This window comes from Salvia splendens, chromosome 13 (assembly GCF_004379255.2).
Source record: "Salvia splendens isolate huo1 chromosome 13, SspV2, whole genome shotgun sequence".
Classification (NCBI taxonomy): Eukaryota; Viridiplantae; Streptophyta; class Magnoliopsida; order Lamiales; family Lamiaceae; genus Salvia; species Salvia splendens.
This window is the reverse complement of record NC_056044.1, coordinates 27,044,023-27,063,934: the sequence shown is the minus strand read 5'-3', so window position 1 is coordinate 27,063,934 and position 19,912 is coordinate 27,044,023. Positions and strand designations below refer to the sequence as shown.

The 19,912-nt window shown below is 35.4% G+C and overlaps 3 protein-coding genes and 1 long non-coding RNA gene across 4 annotated transcripts; 1 reads left to right on the top strand and 3 right to left on the bottom strand.

Annotated features, from left to right (window-relative positions):
* The first annotated feature begins 932 nt into the window (after positions 1-932).
* On the top strand, positions 933-4,799 carry LOC121762143 (1-deoxy-D-xylulose 5-phosphate reductoisomerase, chloroplastic-like). Its single transcript, XM_042157942.1, has 12 exons — positions 933-1,231; positions 1,700-1,878; positions 2,139-2,225; positions 2,374-2,499; positions 2,589-2,651; positions 2,854-3,003; positions 3,171-3,238; positions 3,451-3,562; positions 3,658-3,762; positions 3,884-4,005; positions 4,087-4,230; positions 4,329-4,799. Exons 1-12 carry the CDS (start codon positions 1,135-1,137, stop codon positions 4,495-4,497), a joined length of 1,422 nt encoding a protein of 473 aa, XP_042013876.1. The 5' UTR covers positions 933-1,134; the 3' UTR covers positions 4,498-4,799.
* A 6,739-nt stretch (positions 4,800-11,538) lies between these two features.
* On the bottom strand, positions 11,539-12,420 carry LOC121760804. The gene has a single exon (XM_042156418.1). The coding sequence runs from the start codon at positions 12,418-12,420 to the stop codon at positions 11,539-11,541; it is 882 nt and encodes a 293-aa protein (XP_042012352.1).
* Positions 12,421-16,479: 4,059 nt separating this feature from the next.
* On the bottom strand, positions 16,480-17,969 carry LOC121762980. Its single transcript, XR_006042323.1, has 3 exons — positions 17,466-17,969; positions 17,230-17,350; positions 16,480-17,068 (listed from the first exon to the last, which is right to left on the bottom strand). It is a non-coding gene; the product is annotated as an uncharacterized LOC121762980 (long non-coding RNA).
* Positions 17,970-17,979: 10 nt separating this feature from the next.
* Positions 17,980-18,535, bottom strand: LOC121760802. The gene is made up of 2 exons (XM_042156417.1): positions 18,089-18,535; positions 17,980-18,000 (listed from the first exon to the last, which is right to left on the bottom strand). The coding sequence occupies exons 1-2, from the start codon at positions 18,533-18,535 to the stop codon at positions 17,980-17,982; spliced, it is 468 nt and encodes a 155-aa protein (XP_042012351.1).
* Between the last annotated feature and the right edge of the window lie 1,377 nt (positions 18,536-19,912).

Here is a 19,912-nt window from a genome sequence, read left to right as displayed (position 1 = left end):
GCACTGTTACATATTTAAAGTAGCTATAATATCACCATCGTTTTTAGTGAGAAAAAAATAAACAAGTAATTTCAAACTTTGACTTGTCTTGACGACAAGAGTATTATTCTCTCTCGTACTAGATGTCACACCTTCCTTTTTATTTTAACGCATAAAAGATGTCATATTTTCTTTTTTGGAAACCGTTCTTTCTCACATTAATATAAATATATTATTTTCTCTTTCCACTTAACACACAAAACAACATCTCCTATAATCCCGTGCTAATCCTCAAGTGTGACATCTACTATGGGACGAATGGAGTACTATTTCAAATGAAAGGGGTAACAAACGAAACCATTCCATGAATTTTTGCAATTTTTGAAATTTTAATCTCATTTTTTTGGAGGGATTTTCTCAATTTTTATAAAACAACAATAGAAAAGAATTATTGTATTATGTAAATGTGTACTCGAGGGAATAAAAGAACTAACCGAAGATATAATAATCTGCAAAATTGTATATCTTGTCTAGAGTAAATATATTTAAATGAATAATTAATTACTATATATGAAAATGCCCCATGTATGCCACGGTTGTAGTAAGATACCTCAATTTGTCTCATTGCTACATTGTTTCTTACTCATCACCAATTTCCAGCTTTGATCATCGCAAATAATTAAATGAATTTTAGACTGTAATTCATAATTAAAACTCATAGTACTACTTTAATTGTTCTTACCCAAACTCGATACATTCAATCTAAGTGCAAATAACATAATATTGTATATTAAAAAACTTGTAATAGATTATAGAATTGATCAAGGGATATTTTGCATTAAAATCTATGGTCAATAATGTGTAGTACTACATACACAATCTGCATGAATAAATTAAATCATGTCATTTTCATTTTAATTTTATCTTATAAAATAGCGCCTCACAGTTAATGAATTGAACACACAATCTCTCTCACCTTCCTCTCTCCCTCTCTCTCTCTAACAATTAAAATTGATTGTAGAGATTCTTGCCAACTCGGAAATTACAGTGTTGATTGCTACATATACTCAGGTTTCTTCACATAAACGAGTTTAAAAAAAAGAGAGCACCTTTTTCTATTTCCTGCTTCCTTTGCGATTGAGCCTTTGGTAAACCATGGCTCTAAACTTGATGTCTCCAACTGATATCAAGACACTGTCTTTCTTGGATTCCTCCAAATTGAGTTACAACCTCAATCCTCTCAAGTTTCAAGGTATGGCTTAAACCCAAGTTTTAATCTTTTTTGGTTTTGGTCTGTTGGGATTTTGAACTAGTGTTTTTTTTATCTCTTTGTCATGTTGATTATGAGGTTGGTATTTGTTTGGGATAAGAAAAGAATAGTATAGTATAAAGCTGGTTTCTTTCCTTTCCTTTTTTCATTTGTGGAGGTGTTGTATGATTTGTATCAGTTAATTATTTGCAATTCTTGGTTAAATATTCATAGTTAAGCATCCAATTCCAAGGTAATTATTTGATTCATTTTAGTCGATTCCCATTTGTGGAGAATGATTTTTGATGCTGATGTATTCTTGTGCTATTTTTGACTTGTTACATCCGCCGAAGATTCCCTTTTGTTAATTGCTGTGTGTGTCATCTTCACCTGTTGAGATATACTTTACAGGTATATGTTGTTTGTTATTCCGAATTATAGAAGATTCTGTTTGATTTTTTTCTTCTTCAGGTGGATTTGCTTTCAGAAGGAAGGATAGTAGATGCACTGCCTCAAAGAGAGTCCACTGCTCGGCACACTCTCCCCCTCCAGCTTGGCCCGGGAGGGCTGTTTCCGAGCCTGGTCGTATGACTTGGGAGGGCCCGAAGCCCATTTCGGTTATCGGATCCACTGGCTCCATTGGAACTCAGGTGAAGATATATTTGCTATGTTGTGTTTGAGACTGTCTGGAAATTCAATACATTAACCAACGTTGTTCGAGTTGTTATGCTTCTTATATCAGATGATGGCTCTATTTGGTTATATTTGATGGCTATATTGAAACGTGACTTTTAAATTGACCACTCAGTTTGTTATTTACTTGTTAGTATCAGTTGTGAATTGTGGACTTCTTCTTGCTTTAGATAAGGCATGTGATTGGTTGCTTATTAGCTGACTTTACTCTTTGCAGACGCTCGACATAGTTGCTGAAAATCCTGACAAATTTAGAGTTGTTGCACTTGCTGCTGGTTCAAACGTCACCCTCCTTGCTGATCAGGTGATTTAAACGATAGTTCACTCATGAAAAAAATTATAGGCTTAATCACTTAACCTGCTAAAGGAGTGGAATTATTTTGTGAAATTACGATGTTAAAAAAAAGTGGATGTCATTTGGTTATCTAATGAGTCATCACCTCATCTTGCAGGTGAGGGCTTTCAAACCCAAATTAGTATCTGTTAGAGACGAGTCATTGGTTAGTGAGCTCAAAGAGGCTTTGGCTGATGTTAAAGACAAGCCAGAAATCATTCCGGGAGAGCAGGGAATGGTCGAGGTTAGTGCATATATAATGCTCTATAGCTGCTGGTGATAATGGTAGATGTAATTTGTTCCCACCTCTTTGACACCGGCAGTCTATTCCAGGTTGCACGACATCCTGATGCTGTTACTGTTGTCACAGGAATTGTTGGATGTGCAGGCTTGAAGGTACTCTTCGATGCCACTGTCTAGAATTATATCATCCTCTTTTATTATTCTTTTCTAGATTATGTGAAACATGGTTTTACCTTTAGCAGTACTGTTTCTAATTATCTTAATAAAAGTTGCATATCTTTATCTTAAAATTCAATTTCTTCTGTTTATTGGAATAATACTCAGAAATCTGATCTGATCTGCTCTGATTTTTCAGCCGACGGTGGCTGCCATAGAAGCTGGAAAAGACATAGCTTTGGCCAATAAAGAGACACTGATTGCTGGAGGACCTTTCGTCCTTCCTCTTGCAAAAAAGCATAACGTCAAAATTCTTCCTGCAGATTCTGAACACTCTGCTATATTTCAGGTACGTTTAATGGTGGCTGAACTACACGATGTTACTAGAATAATTTAGTAACCAGCAGAATTTGGACGTGGGAATCTTCATATCTCTCACTAAACTACCCTTATAAATATGTCGCCCTCTTAACCAATTATAAGGGCTGATGAGAAATGAAATGTTTTATCTTACAGTGCATCCAAGGCTTGCCAGAAGGTGCTTTGAGGCATATAATTTTGACTGCATCCGGTGGTGCTTTTAGGTATTGTAATTTGTTACACCGAAATATTGTTTAGAAATTATTGCATCCGTGGATTTAGCTAATTTAAGTATATGCATCCAAAGCATAAACTTAAAGTTCTTCCTCATGTAGACTCATCCTTCTTATTACCCATTTATGGTTTAGTACTTTTCATGCTTGATTGTTTTGCAAGTTCTATTGTGCTATAATACTGAGATTGCTGTCGATGATAGGGATTTGCCGGTTGAGAAATTGAAAGAAGTTAAAGTAGCTGATGCTCTAAAGCATCCTAACTGGAATATGGGAAAGAAAATCACAGTAGACTCCGCAACCCTGTTTAACAAGGTAGATTTTCTTTCCGTGTGTAGGTATCTTTTAAGCTTTGATCGAGTCTAGATCTGCTAGCTACAAGACTAATCAAGTGATTTTCATGTTGTCAGGGTCTAGAAGTTATAGAAGCTCACTATTTGTTTGGGGCCGAATATGATGACATTGAGATTGTTATTCATCCTCAATCTATCATACATTCCATGGTCGAAACACAGGTGAATTCGTCTTCCTACTCTCACTGCCCAAGTTCTTTGTTCAGCTGCTTCAACTACTTTTTATCTGCTGCATATTCTAAGTACAGTCGAGCACTCCTCACATCTTCGTCTATCTTTTCAGGATTCATCTGTGCTAGCGCAATTGGGATGGCCCGACATGCGTCTACCTATTCTCTACACCTTGTCGTGGCCAGAAAGAATCTACTGCTCCGAGATCACATGGCCTCGCCTCAACCTGTGCAAGTAACTACAGCGTGCTTATAAGTAACAACTGTTGAAAATTCATATTTTCTTGCTCAAGTACTAACTAACTTCCTATTGTAGTGTTGACCTAACATTCAAGAAGCCCGACAATGTCAAATACCCATCGATGGATCTAGCTTATGCTGCTGGACGAGCAGGAGGCACCATGACCGGAGTTCTTAGTGCAGCCAACGAGAAAGCAGTTGAAATGTTCATCGACGAGAAGTGAGTACTTCAATCCTAATTCAAAACGGCTAGCCTTAGATTGTCTCGTCCTCGATTCAAAACTTCATCTAATGATGATATGTTTGTGTCTGTTTCAGAATTGGTTACCTCGACATATTCAAGGTTGTGGAGCTGACATGCGACAAGCATCGAGCAGAGATGGTGTCATCCCCTTCGTTGGAGGAGATCGTCCACTACGACCTGTGGGCACGTGAGTACGCGGTTGGGGTGCAACGATCGGCCGGATTGAGTCCTGCTCTTGTCTGAGAGGTTGATGAGTATGATCATCAACCAAACTTGTTCAATTTTATTTCCTTTTGTTCTGTTTATCCCTTCTTGGTTTGGGGGGTAATCATTTTTTATCATGAAAAGGAAAGGAATCGTGTGACAAAATGAAACAGTGCCACCATGAAATAGACCAAAAGAAAATCGCATGATTTTGATATTCATCAATTGTAAATTTGATGAGCAATGTTTCACAGTTTCCTTTCTGAATGTCATTATGTGACAGTAAGAAATATAATTTTAAAGATATATGAATATAATTTGTATATTAGGTTTCGATTTTATTGGGTGTAAAAGTGTCTAGTTATATTAGGACATTTTATTGGTTTATATTTTTATAGCTCAATTATTATTTACTTTTTCAATTTAGGAATAAGGAAGATGAATATACTACTTAATTTTGATTAGTTGGGACGAAGGGAGTAGTATTTAGCTCAAGTATCATTGGTTTTAGGCTTTAAGCAACATTTACCTATGTACTTATCTGGAAAAAAAACCATAAATAGATTATGTAAAATGAATTATATACTCGCTTCGTCCCATTTTAGAAGTCTCAGTTTTTCATTTTAGTCTATTCAATTTTAGTGTCTTAGTTAGAATATTCCATAGATGGTAATAGGTCTCACATTCCACTCACATTTTAATACTCAATAAAAATAATATATAAAAATAAAATTTACATTCATTTTTTAACAATTTTCCTTTATATTTCTTAAATCCAGTGCCGAATTCAATTAGAACTCCTAAAATGGGACGAGAGAACATAAATTATTTTGATTGTTATTAAAATAAATTTACAATCTTCATATATATGTAACTAATGAAGAAGCTGATAGGAAACGGGGCTGTGGAAAAAGAGCAATAGATGATTAGATTCTACTTCTCCTTTTTCCCATTTTCGAAGACTTGTCAAAACATTTGTTAAAGAGACATAGCTGGAGGATAATTTTCTTCTAATAAGACCATCCACAATAGGAATAGCCCAGCCATAGCCTAGCCACTGTCACATCATCAGCACTAAAAATCCTACTGCCACATCATCAAAACAAGCAAATAGCCCAGCAATAGCCCAGCCATAGCCTAGCCACATAATATCCACATCTCTATTAACAAATATATACAAAATGAAATAATTAACAATCACACAATATACGAAATTTAATTTACGGACATATATGGGAAAAGTTTAATAATAATATTAAAATTTAAAAAAGTACAATAATTTTAAAAAATACATTAATTTAAAAACAAGTGGTGCGAATGAAAATGACAAGCAAAACGCGTATATATAGTGTTTCGGGAAAAAAAAAATTTTTAAATTTCGCGCTAGGCGATGCGCTGGGCGATCCGGGCACTGCAATAGCGCCGAGCGGACCGCCCAGCGCACCGCCCAGCGCCACGCGACCGCCCAGCGCTGCGCGGTTTCTCTCTCCATTCGCCCGTTGGGCGACTACAATAGACCACCCAGCGAACCGCCCAGCGCCGGCGCTCGGCTGGGCGGTCGGCTGGGCGGCATTGTGGATGGTCTAAAACCTTTTAAGTGTGAATGATTCATTTCAAATATGATATTTAGATCGCATGAAAGCCTGATGTTCTTTCCAGCATGTTCGGGAGTATCAAATTTGATATAATTAAAACTAAAATTGTGAAATTAACACATCTGTATTGTGATTAAGATGCTATATGTCTTATAATACCTACATAACCTATCAGAGAAATCATGGTAATATTGATTAGCACAACCATTAATTTGAACATATAATAGAAAATGATTTTAAAAAATATAGAGAAAAGGTTGCACATACGCAATCACACATCTAGGGGGATGCAGAAAAGAATATCGATAGGGGCTGAAATTTATAAATTTTGTTTCAAAGTATACTTTTTGGTGTTTTAAATCATTTGTAAGGGCTTTTACATAATAATGTACACTAAAATTAGATATATTTCAAAAAATTACAAAAGAAAATAGTGTTAGAAAAGAATTTATTGAGCGCTTAAGTCCTTCCTCTCTACCACATGGGTTCGCCCCTGAAAAACCAGAGAAAATATTTTGAAGTACTAATCCTCTGAAAGTGCGAATCATTTCCACTCCGACTGAAGTATGGCAGTGGCACGCCTCTGGTTGCCACCGGTGGATTGGCCGCCGCCCTGGGAATGAGTCGCTCCGTATTAGAAACGGATCGCCATTGCATTTCTACCTCTGGAGGAGTGGAAATGCTAGATGAATAAAAAGGAAGAGATGAGAGGGAAGAGAGACGATCATTAGAAAAAATTTCTAAAGCCGTATAGTAGAGCGTGTGTGAAGGAGACGGACCACGGGAGGAAGAAGGATCATTATTTATTTTGAAAGTTTTAGTAGATATGGAGAGTGTATTGTGTATCTCTCATTTTATAGGAAAGATTGTACACGCCAAATACAATAGTGTATTGTACCATGCATACATAGACTATCGTCATCGCCTATAATGATTTGCAGCTGTATAGTGTATTGCAAAGTTCGAGATTTTCTTTTTCATTATTTGAAACCACAGCATTAAGCTTGCCGATATTTATTTGGGCACTTTGAAAAATGTGTTTGTTATGAGTATAATTAGGAAGGGATAAATTTCAGTTACCACCTTCATATCTTATTTGTTTTCTTAATTAGCAACATAGTAAACTATACCTAAGATAGGGTGGTATAATTTTATACCATAATTTATCATTAAAAACAACTTCATACATAAAAATTAATATCTCAGTTTTAAGTGAAATTTATACGACATCATATTATCCCTCTATTTACAGAGATAAAGAGTAAACACACCCTAACTGCTCCTCCTACTCTCAGCAACATCACGAAGGTAAGCATCATTGAAGTGATTCACCAAGTGATATGCATGAAAAAGAAAAATAATTGGCAATGCAAAGCATGACCTATACCATGTATACTCCAATTTATAATAACAAAGGCCAGTGGCAGTGGAATGGAAACATAGAGTTGTAAGATTCCATAGTCGATGACGGGCTGCACGAGCATCGTTAGTGCGAAAAAACTATAACCAATGACCCAAAACCCTATGAAGTGCTCATTATACAACTCAATCGTTATAGCTAGCTAGCAGCATAGTTAAAATCACCGAAACGTACACACAAAGGATATCGAACGGATGTCCCGGCTTCACCCGTATGAACTTATTTCCCTTCTTCCACGAGCTGAGTCCGGCTAATGACACAAACAGTGTCACGCTAACTACCGCAATCCTAAAATATAACTTAATTAGATATGTTCTAAAATAACTATAATAATAGAGTTGGCTATATAAAATAAGAATAGAGTTGAGAACTTATTAGTGTGGGGCTCGCTTACGTGGGAAGAAGAAGTGGGTTATGCCCGATGCGAGGAAGCCGGTGATCTAGAAAAACCAGAGAAAATATTTTGAAGTAACAATCCTCCGAAAGTGCGAATCCTTTCCACTCCAACCGAAGTATGGCAGTGGCACGACTCTGGTGGCCACCAGAGGATTGACCACCGCCCCGGGAATGGGTCGTTGTCACATCCATATATTGAAAAAGGACTACCATTTAATATGAAACAAGAAAAACCAATGTCTTAGAATTATGAAATACGATAGGAGTTGATGTATTTCAAACAGTATTCATATAGTCCAGATCTTTTTGACTTTGTCGCTAGTGGTGATTTGTGATCTTTACTTTGTAGCTAGTGGTGATTTCACAAATGTATGTTAAAAATCCCCATTCTTTTATGCATGACATTGAAATTTTGTGTTTCTTTTAAGTTGTGAGATTCAAGTCATGAATAATTATTATATGATCATTTATGTAAGATTAAATCGTGAGATTCAATTTAATATTACCAAAACATTAATATATATTTAATCAGTAGATATAATCTTTCAAATCGAACGGATCCTTAAGATTACAGGTGTACTAAGAAATCATGTTAGTCATTGAGTTCTGATTTATGAATTTTGAAAAAAAAAATATGGTGGGATAATTCGAATTAGGGTATGAAAGTGAGATTATGTTATAATCTTGATTAATTAGATAAATAAGAACAATTCCCAAGGTGATCAAAGTTTTGTGACAATATGGAAACTACCTAATTGAGGCATGGCCTACGTATACTACTCCCTACGTTCCATAAGAGTGGAGTCATTTGCTTTTTTGGTATGATCCATTGTAGTGAAGTTATTTTCTTTTTTAGTAAGAGTCAAAACATTTCTTCTCGCTTACTTTACCCTCTCTTACTGTATTCTCTATTCATCTCTCTACATTTTTCATTTCCTACTTTATTATTTATTTACTTAACTCACATGACACAATTTTTCTTAAATCATGTGCCGAAATGAGGAACGAGTACTTGGGGCATTTCAAGAATTAATTTTGTAGTACTAGGAATGAGAAATGAGAACAGAATGACCACTATTAGACTACTAATAAGCTATTCTATTTAGGGGGGCAAATCGTGCGTGTTTTGTCGTTATCGTGTTGACACGATAACGATACGACACGATAACAACAAACACGAACACGACCCGTTAAGAAAACTCCAAACACGAACACAAATACGACCCGCTACCCTCAGACACGAACACGACACGAACCCATTAACGACACGAACCACTTCGGGTCAACATGACACGATAACAACACATATATGACACGACGCAATAACGACACTATAATAATAATATTATAATATATTAATATTATTTCTAATATTAAATTTTAATTTTAAAATTTTAAAATAAATAAAAATATAATAATATTATAATATATTAATATTATTTTTTAACGTGTAACACGAACTAAGTAATGTGTACGATTTATTTATTCCATCCGTCCCACAATAATTGTCACTTTTTTCTATTGGTACGTCTCACAATAATTGTCACACTTCATTTTTGCTATAAATAGTAAGTAGGTCTCATATTACACTAACTCACTTCACTCACATTTTATTATAAAATCAATATAAAAAAGTGTGTCTCACATTCCACTAACCTTTTCAACCAACTTTTTTTTACATTCCTTAGAACCCGTGCCAAACACCAAGAGTGACAATTATTATGGGACGGGTCACGGGGGGAGTAATTTTTTTCAAAATGAGCTATATTCTTTTCTAATGGTTGCATTAAGTAATAAGCTAGTACACAGCGGCAGATCTAGGTGGGGTCGGATGGGGTCTGCCGACTCCACCGCCGGTTCCGGATAGTTGCCAGGAAACGCCCTGCATCGGCCGCCGAACCCACCATCTCTACACCTTCGCCCCCATTCCTCAACATCAATCTGTCAGCGGCGCCTAATTGCTGTTGCAGAGAGGAACAATGGGTTTAGTTTTCTATTGATTGGGCCTAATAAATTGAGCCTTCTTTTGTTATAAATTAATTAAAGCCCAATTCATTTTACCTAATATTTTGATAGAAGTGCCTAACATTAAATCAAGTCTTATAATAGTTGAAGTTAACGAAAACTTTAATACGGATTCTAAGTTTTAATAGAAGTTCCTAATATTGATGATCTTTTACTTTTTCTATAAGAAGACTACTAGTATTATTTTTCTTTTTTCAACTTTGCTGTACTAATCAATAGTTGGTATATTTCCATGTTTTTTAATATTTAATCATTTTTATAATATGAATACTTATTGAAGCAAACTATCATACACAATATAGTGCTATTTAATTTTTACTAATATTCTCTATAAAAAAAGTAAATATTTAAGTATTATACTATTAGTTGTCTCGTTCGCTTCAACCCCACGAGTATCAATTCCTAAATCTGCCATTGCTAGTACAGTATAACTTTTTTTCAAGTAATGCCACATTTTGCGATTCACGAGTAATGTGAAGTTTGAATTTTTAATTATATTCTCAAAAGGTAAATATAAATGATCTTCAAATGTTGTAAAAGCTGAAATGTGAGAACTATAATGTGAACGGTAAATGATAGCGAACTTTATGATTAATTACGAGTGGAGTAGTAATATTTAAACAGTAGGAGTGCGACTTTTGTATTAAGATAGAACATTCCAACTGCGGATTCAGATTCAAATGGAGTTTTGAATGTAACACGAAGTTTATTTATTGAGATAGTAATGCTTTGGGCTTCCAAACTTCGTCCAATGTAAACCGTTGAGTATTTGACTATGGTGGCAAAACTTGTGAAAGAATTAATTGAATTTTCAATATTACCAAACCTTACATTTACTATGCATTGGGAAATGAATTTTTCAGTTACTAATTATAGCAATCCAACTAATCAAATTTCGCAAAAAATAAAATAAAATACTTTGTGCGGAGTATATATATGTTAAAACTCAAATAAAAAGAAATAAAATACAAAAAATGTTTTAAACCTCATTCAATTATCATAACTAATTACTTTACAATATACTATGATAATTTATTAAGTACTAAATTTTAGTAGATTATTTTAATTGAAGGTGACTAGAGCATCTCCAAGAAGAGAAGGTATATAGAAAAGGTATATCATGTATTTATACCTTTTTAAAAAATGAAATATACCCTTCTAAAAATTAACATATTTCAAAAGAAAAAGGTATATGAAAAGGTAAATTATTTTTTTAAATAAAATAATAGTACAAAATGCATTAAAAAACATAAAGTGTAATACTTTACATCTTCAAAATGAGAAAATGTATAATATTTTCTCAAATAACTCTCCCCTTGAAGAATGATTTTTCATGAAAAAAAATAAATATAGTAGCTATATTAGTTTACCTCTCCATTTACCTCTCCCCTTAGAGATGCACTTACTTATTATCGCATAATTATTCATTTAAATTATACAATATTATAATTCAATCTCATGAATCGAACAAATAATTATTTAATTTTGGGATATAATTTTACAAATTATCAACATAGTTATTACTAATTATCACATATATTCATTTAAATTAAATTATATAATATTATAATTCAATCTTATAAATAAAATAAATAATAATTTAATTTCAAGATATAATCTTGTAAATTATCAGCGTAGTGGCCATCAAAACGGCTGCAGAGTCCTACCTAGTCCATTTACACCGGCGAAAAGCCCTACTAAATCCTGTCTATACGGCAAGTACGACCGCCGCTTCACACCACCGTACACCGGCGGAGGAGGAGGCGGAAACGGTCGGGCCGCCTCGGACTTAGTCCTTCCACCACTCACCGATGCCAATTTGCCTCTGTCTTCTTCATTCTGTTTCTTCCTCCCACTCAAAATCACAAAATCTTCGTTGCTCCCCTCGCTGTGGCTCCTATTCAGCAGCAAATCCTTCACCTTAAACTTCCATCTCTTCGAGTTCGATCCCGCGGAGCTGCTCTTTTTGCACCTCCCCTCTGCCGCCGGCCGCCACACACAATATAAGTCCTCTGAAACTCCGTCAAGCTCGTCCGCGTCTGACGAAGAGCACGACGACGTCGTTTTCATCGTCATCGCCGTTTCCCTTTCCTCAGTAAACAGCTTTTTCAACGGCAGCCGAACCTTTTCCTCTTTTTCTAATCCGTTCTCACGCAAACTCTGCAAATACAGATCTCTGTTGAAAACAGGGTAGACCGGTCGGATTTGGCCGTTGTGGAAGATCTCATCGGCGGAAATTGGAGAAGGCAACTCCGAATCTCTCGTTACAAAAGCGAATTCGAATTCCTCGTCGTCGTCGGAGGCATCTTCAGCGCGATTTTCTCCTTCGCCTTCTACATACTCGACGTAATTAGAATTTGTTCCTCCCTCCGATCGCCGAGTCGGCGGATTTTCCTCTTCGTCGATGTAAAACTCGTCGTCGTAGAGTTTCGTAGAGGCGAACTCTTCGACCACGCGCGCGGCGATTTCGGCAACTTTACTGTTGGAATGGCTGTTGAAGCTGGGAGAGAGCGATATTGGCTGCATCTTCTTCGGAAACAAACACTTGCATTCAAATTTTTGCGACGAATTTGAAGTTTGAGGGAGCGGATGTTTGGTTGAAATGGCGGAAATGTGGAATGAGTTTATATTTCTGAATGGCTGTGATAAAAAAAAGACACAACTTTTTACTTAGAGCATCTCCAATAAGCACGGACGTCAAATAGCCATCAAATAGCCTTCACACTGCCACATTATCAGCACTACAATTCTCCTGCCACATCAGTTTGCCACATCAACTGGACATCAAATAGCCCTCACATAGCCTTCACACTACCTATCCACATCACTAATAACAATTATATAATTTAATTTACACTTGTATCAACATACGGAATTTAATTTACGAGACAAATACGGGAAATTCGAATAATACTATTAAAATTTAGAAAGTACATTAATTTTAAAAAAAAGTACAATAATTTAAAAAAAAGTACAAAAATTAAAAAGTACAATTTAAAAAGTACAATATTTCTATATGGAAACATAAAACATTCAAGGATATCTCTATAAAAGAGAGACAACCTAGAATGATTTTTGTCCCACATCGAATGTGAAACATAAAACATTCAAGGATGTCTCTATAAAAGAGATACAACCTAGAATGATTTTTGTCCCACATCGAATGTGGAACATAAAACATTCAAGGATATCTCTATAAAAGAGAGACAACCTAGAATGATTTTTGTCCCACATCGAATGTGGAACATAAAACATTCAAGGATATCTCTATAAAAGAGAGACAACGTAGAATGATTTTTGTCCCACATTGAATGTGGAACATAAAACATTCAAGGATGTCTCTATAAAAGAGAGACAACCGAGAATGATTTTTGTCCCACATCGAATGTGCAACATAAAACATTCAAGGATATCTCTATAAAAGAAAGACAACCTAGAATGATTTTTTCCCACATCGAATGTGGAACATAAAACATTCAAAGATGTCTCTATAAAAGAGAGACAACCTAGAATGATTTTTGTCCCACATCGAATGTGAAACATAAAACATTCAAGGATGTCTCTATAAAAGAGAGACTACCTAGAGTGGTTTTTGTCCCACATCGAATGTGGAACATTAAACATTCAAGGATGTCTCTATAAAAGAGAGACAACCTAGAATGGTTTCATAATTCGCAAGCCCATTAAATATATATGGGCTATTATGAATTTCTTGTATAAATTTATTTGTAAAAATTGTTTTTAAATATTAAAAACTATTTTCATAAATAAATAGTATTTTTAATTTTTTTTTAAATTTGAATTTTTAAAATTCGAATTAAAAAAAAAATTAAAAATTTGACGCCGGTTTGGCGCCGATCCGGGACGCACAATGGCGCCCGTGAGGATCGGCGTCGGAACCGGCGTCAGCGCGGGAATCGGCATGGCGACGCCGATTTTGACGCCGATTTCGCCCACGCCGGTTCCAATGGTTCGGCGTCAAACCGGCGTGGGCGAAAAATCGGCGTCGCGGTGGTGACGCCGGTTATTGGAGATGCTCTTATACAAAAAAAAGTAGAGAGAGATAATAATGATACAGCGTATAAAAGCCTACGCGCCACGGGAAGGCTGTGATCGTGTGGAACACGGTGTAGCATTTAGCTATGCCTCATTATTATACTCCTATAATTATTCGTTTAGGATTGAATTGTATGCCTCATTATTATACTCCTATAATTATTCGTTTAGAATTGAATTATATAAATATTTTAGTCGGAGTATAATACTAGTATGACTTATTATCATGTAATTATCCATTTATGATTGAATTATGTGATTATTTTAATTTGGAAAAAATGCTACTATGACTCATTATTATATAATTATCTATTTAAGATTAAATTGTGTCATTTTAGTTGGAAAATAGTAATATGACTCACATCATATTATTATCCATTTAAGATTAAATTGTAAGATTATTTTAATTGAAAAAGAGTATTATGACTTATTATCATATGATTATTCATGTAGGATTAAATTGTGGAATTATTTTAATTGAAAAAGGTTATTATGACTCATTATTCTATGATTAAATTGTGAAATTATTTTAATTAAAAATGTTATTATGACTCATTATTATATAATTATCCATATAAAATTATGTTATGTGATTCATTTTATGAACCAACATAATAAGAACATATTTAATTATGAGATACTATAACCTTGCAAAGCGAAGGTCTAAAAAAGATTATTTATCAAGGACTTTGCAATTTTAAATACACAAAATATTAGATTCTCACAATTCTTTTAGTAAAGATGTCAAGTTTTGAATATATAATTAATAAATAGAAGAGGTATTGAAGGAAAATGGATTAAAATATTATTAATAAAAATGAGACAAGTTTTTAAAAAAATAAAAACTTATCAAAATAAAAATATGACAAATTTTGTAGGGTATATCAAAATAGAAAAAGAATACGGAGTAGTATTATTTGGGGACGAAGGGAGTATGTAAACTAAATTAATAAACTACTTAAAAGAAAGCAAGATTAAAAAGTTTTGATACTAATTTGACAATGTGTGTTTCGTTAGACTTGTCATTTCACCAAATAATCGTTAGACTTGTCATTTCACCAAATAATTAAGTAAATGTTGCTTATAAATTTATAATGCCTCTAGAAATTTAGATAGGGGATAGAAAATTCAGGGCAAGTTGACTTCAGACTTCCTCAAAATCATGAAAAGGATAGTCAATTTGGCAGTTTCTCTTCTAGCTTTTTCGAAAATAAAGATTTTACGAAGACTTGGAGCAGAAGCTGCAATTTGGCAATACCTTTGCAATTATATGTATTAATGTATAAATTGCATATATTGATAAAATATGTGATCAATATTGAACCATTTTATATTGTGCATATCTAATGTATGAAACCATTGATTTTTCCTACTCCACATATATTCTTGTTCCGGACGTAATCATCATTGATGTTCACACGGAAAATAATAATCCTTTTATATGTCATTTTATCTAGAAGTGGAAATAATTTTTGTCAATTTTCATCCTTATTTTCTCGATTTATAGGGTTAAATTAAATGTCAGCTTTCACGATAACATCCTTTATATACTGACTTTTCTCTGTACGCAAGTTTTATTTCTGTTATACTAGTAGTGTAATTTATACATCAATAAAAGAAAATTACTACAAACATAGAAAATAAATAGACTAAGTGATTGGTGATAACACGTTATATACACGAGGAACATAGATAGGATGGACAACTAATTTGGATTATTGTGCATGGTGGTTGTGAAAAGGGGATACCAGAATGGCAAAATTTTCGATTTTTCCCATTTTGATGATACATATAGTTATTTATATTTTGTCCCAATATCAAGAGTCACGTATATGGTTTGTCCGAAATTCTACAGTTTAATCAAGTGCCAACTAACATAACAAATCGCATGAGTCGTCGTTTCTCCTTTTCCAACTATTTTGTTTTTTCAATACTATTTAATAATTTATGTGTTTTCAAATGAACTTGAAAGTCGGAAGCATACGTTTTGCCTGCATACGTCGTTTATCTATTTTCAAAACGTTGTTTTCAGGAAATTTTCTAATTAACAAGTTTCCCAATTTTAGTCAACATTCTAGAAAAAAATATTTAGTGCATAAAATAATAAATCTTAATCTGGAGCTTTGTAGGATTAAATAAATATGGATGCACATATAAATTTGTAGGTGGGTAACTTTAAACACCAAATACATAATCTTTTCCCAAATTAGGAAACAATTACCAAGCGATTCTTTTTATGCTCGACTCCTAAATTCTATACTGCTCATTTAATTGACAATCATCCCAGTAACTTGAATACTAATTATCAACAATTAATTCGTGGTAAAAAAAACCATATTTCTTCTTCATCTATGAACAAAATTCAGATGAGTGTATTTATTATTCCTCTACAAGTTTACCAAAACTTATAAGTGTACAAAATCAAAATGCATAGTTTTAGTCCTGAATTGATAGTTTTCATGTTTAAACTCTAGTTATTTATGGTTTAGATAGAGAGTATAGGTGTAGGAATATTTATAAGTAAAAAAATAAAAATTGAATATATGACCGTTTTTAACTAAAATTATTTTTTATTTAAAAATAAAATTTATGGCTGGCCATGTGGCAATCACTCATTGGCCAACTCTATTCCACGCATTTTTTCTTATGCTTTGGACAGCTGCAACGTCGTGCTTAAGGGCTAAGCACATGTTGACGTATTTTGGAGTGACGCTAATTATTAAAACATGGGGTGCTTGTGCCCTAAGACATCGGCATATCAGGAGAAAAGACAGCAGCTTCTTACTGAGATAAGGACATTGTATGAGGCGCCATGCTATGGATGTCCGGCCCGATTTTATGGTTCTTTCTATACTCCAGACTCTGGGCAGATAAGTATAGCTTTGGAGTACATGGATGGTGGACCTTTGGCTGATATCCTTCGTAAACGCAAGACTATACCAGAACCGGTTCTTTCCATCATGGTGCAGAAACTCTTGCTTATATGTGGTTTCTTCGGTTTCAGTTTCACCTTATGATCAGAGTACTCGTTATCCTGATTTTCACAACTTTTCTTTCTGTTTGAAGGGACTGAGTCACTTGCATGGAGTTAGGCACTTGGTTCATAGAAATATTAAACCTGCAAATTTGTTTGTAAATCTAAAAGGGGAGCCAAAGATCACAGATTTTAGTATAAGTGCTGGCTTAGAGGATTCAGTGGCCATGGCTAGTCACAGTAAATTAGCTATTTACAAGTAGAGGGTCTCTGCCTAATTTTAGAGAACTTATCAATCGACATACCTAGCAAGCGTATGGGGACATTCCGGGAGCAGTTCAGTCTAGAAAGGTCGAGCCATATAGGCCGCTACTTCATCGCTACTTCAGAGCTTACCAACATGCACTTGTCCTAAATGTTTTAACTCTGCTGTATCAATAGTTAACAAGTTATAGAGTAATCATTAAACAAGATCATATTTTATTCCTTTTTGTTAGTACTTTATTTATAATGGCAAAAGCCAATAATGTGAGGTTGTTACCTTTCTTTTGCAACAAGTTTGCAAGTCAAAAGTAAAGGTGTATTGTCTCCTTGTTCTGTGCCAACTGGAAAATTGATGCTACACAAACAACAAATTAGTGAAACATAGTACAAAAGCATTTGCAAGGAGACTATTAGAGACTTGAATTTCACTTCTCTCATATAATAAGAGTTTACATAGCCTCTGCTGGAGATTCATCCCACAAACATGGTAAAAACTTTGGTTAAATGAAGCTAATGTATACATAAGCAACATGCACTGAATGTCAATTGTCAGAAGAGAAAATCCAAATAATTTGTAGGGGATTTTGGAATAAACAAATCACTACAAGGTTTCCTTACACCCTAAATTGTATACATAGAACATGACACAGACCCGGCGATCATGCATCTGAAAGGGGCATCTCATATTGTAGTCCCAAACGTTTAGCACTTCCGTCTTCAATCACTGTCTTCAACAGTTCATACTTGTTGTAATGTGATTTCAATATCTCCTTTTGCTGGTTTGCAAGTTTCTATTCCTCTGCTCGTTGCGCCTACATCAACACAACACAACACAACTTGCTATGACCTATGATATATTTTAAAGAAAGCTGAGCTCGTGAAGATATCAAAGTTAATTACCTCGAGCACTGTTAATGCTTCTCCAGCATGTCTTCCCACTGCAGCCTTGAGTTTCTTCGCTACCTCGAACTCAGGCTCCTTAGGGTCCAACCAACGACAAATGATTTTGCGCCCAGGCTTTCTGGGACGATCATCGAACATCTCCAGTCGAGCAGCAGACGCCCTAACAGGCCGTGGCATCCCTAATATCATGAAAGGTAATTTCCCCATCTCCTCAATGATACCCGCGGCCTGTTTTGGGTTTTCCATCTCCACAAGAGCAGATTTTGGCGCGTTCTTGGGTTCGAGATAGACAGGGATGAACTGAACACTCTTCACATACCCAAACTGATTAAAAGCAGTTCTCATCACAGATTCAGTAACTTGGGGTGCCAAGTTATCCACATAAATTGTCCTTTTAACCTTCTCCAAGAATGCATTATACTCTTCCTCACTTGAATTGCCCATCAGTCCCAAGTTTTTATTTTTTCTTTTTTGCCTAAAAAGCACAATTTAAAAACAATTTAAATAAAAAAACAGGGTAGCAGCTGCAGAATTACGCCTTTCCATAGATTCAAATTTGAAATCATAACCTCTCTCCAATCATCTAAATAACACCATAATTAATTATGAAAACGATAACTGAAGACTGAATTTTGATTTCAAGAAGCAAACAGCTCAAGTGTCACGTTGATTCCAACTAACGGCGGTGAAACTTCGAGAACGATAGCCTGGAGCTATAATTGTTGAGCTCAAACTCTACGGAAAATCGAATGCGCATAATTTTGTTTTGCATCTATTCCAATTTGTGACAGAAAAAAGAAAACCTCGATGAATCGAGAGTGGTACCTGGTTGATCAAGCAATGAGCTTCTGATAGAGTGATTTGAAATCAATTTTGAAGTTTAGGGTTTCTCATAGGTTAGTGAGCCAGAAATGAACCGCGATGAAGTTAGAGCATCCACAACCGTGCTCTTGCCAGCGGCACGGTTGTGGGCCCGGGCGGTACTATTCATGCCTGCTCTCTGGCAAGAGCACAACACCCACAACTGTGCTCTTCCGCAAGGACGAGCACAATTAATATAAAATTCAATTACACAACAACATTTTCATAATACTAAAATTCATTAAAAAAAACCACAATAAAAATTACAAATTACAAATAAAATAAAAAGACATAATTAAAATCCTAAAAATTAAAAATTACATAATTAAAATACTAAAAATTAAAAATTACATAATTAAACTCCTAAAAATTAAAAATTACATAATTATTGGCTAATATAACCCGAGGAAGACTACGCATCCGGCGGCACCAACCCCAATTGTTTTTGGAGACCCAATATCATGGACTCGTGCGTTTGAAGTTGCGTGGGGGTCATAGTTGACCTATCGGCCATATTGAGTTGGGCCAAAAGGGCCCACAACGAGTTGTTCGGGGGTGGAGGTGGAACATAGGGTGCGGGTTCGGGAGCAGGGGCAGATGGAGTCGCGGCGCGACGTCGTTCGGCCGCCGCCTTCTTCCTACCTTGCGGTCGGCGTCGGGAACCGCTTGGTCCGGCATCGGGGCTACCCAAGTTAGCTCCGGCGAGTTGGCTAGCCACTTCTTCCGAGCCGGAGTCGGATAGTGCTACCGACCGTGAGCGTTTGGAGGAGCCGCTAGAGGAGGATGTTATGCCTCCCTTATACTTCGGGTGCGTCCGCGTCTCCTGCCAAACGTTAAGATATTTGAACGACTTACCGTTCATGGATTGGTAGGTGCTCAGCGAGGCGGTGATGATGTCGACCTCGCTTTGGCCGCTCCCGGCATTCCGGGACTCCTGGATGAAATAGCCGTTGAACTTGC

Bases quoted from the DNA above. Each gene is read 5' to 3' on its own strand.
- LOC121760804 (XM_042156418.1), bottom strand. From the start codon at position 12,420: ATGCAGCCAATATCGCTCTCTCCCAGCTTCAACAGCCATTCCAACAGT.
- LOC121760802 (XM_042156417.1), bottom strand. From the start codon at position 18,535: ATGGGCAATTCAAGTGAGGAAGAGTATAATGCATTCTTGGAGAAGGTT. The intron at 18,001-18,088 runs GTAATTAACTTT...GTGTTGATGTAG, and splicing joins AAGCATTAACAGTGCTCGAG to GCGCAACGAGCAGAGGAATA.
- LOC121762143 (XM_042157942.1), top strand. From the start codon at position 1,135: ATGGCTCTAAACTTGATGTCTCCAACTGATATCAAGACACTGTCTTTC. The intron at 1,879-2,138 runs GTGAAGATATAT...TACTCTTTGCAG, and splicing joins CTGGCTCCATTGGAACTCAG to ACGCTCGACATAGTTGCTGA. The intron at 4,006-4,086 runs GTAACTACAGCG...TTCCTATTGTAG, and splicing joins CCTCGCCTCAACCTGTGCAA to TGTTGACCTAACATTCAAGA.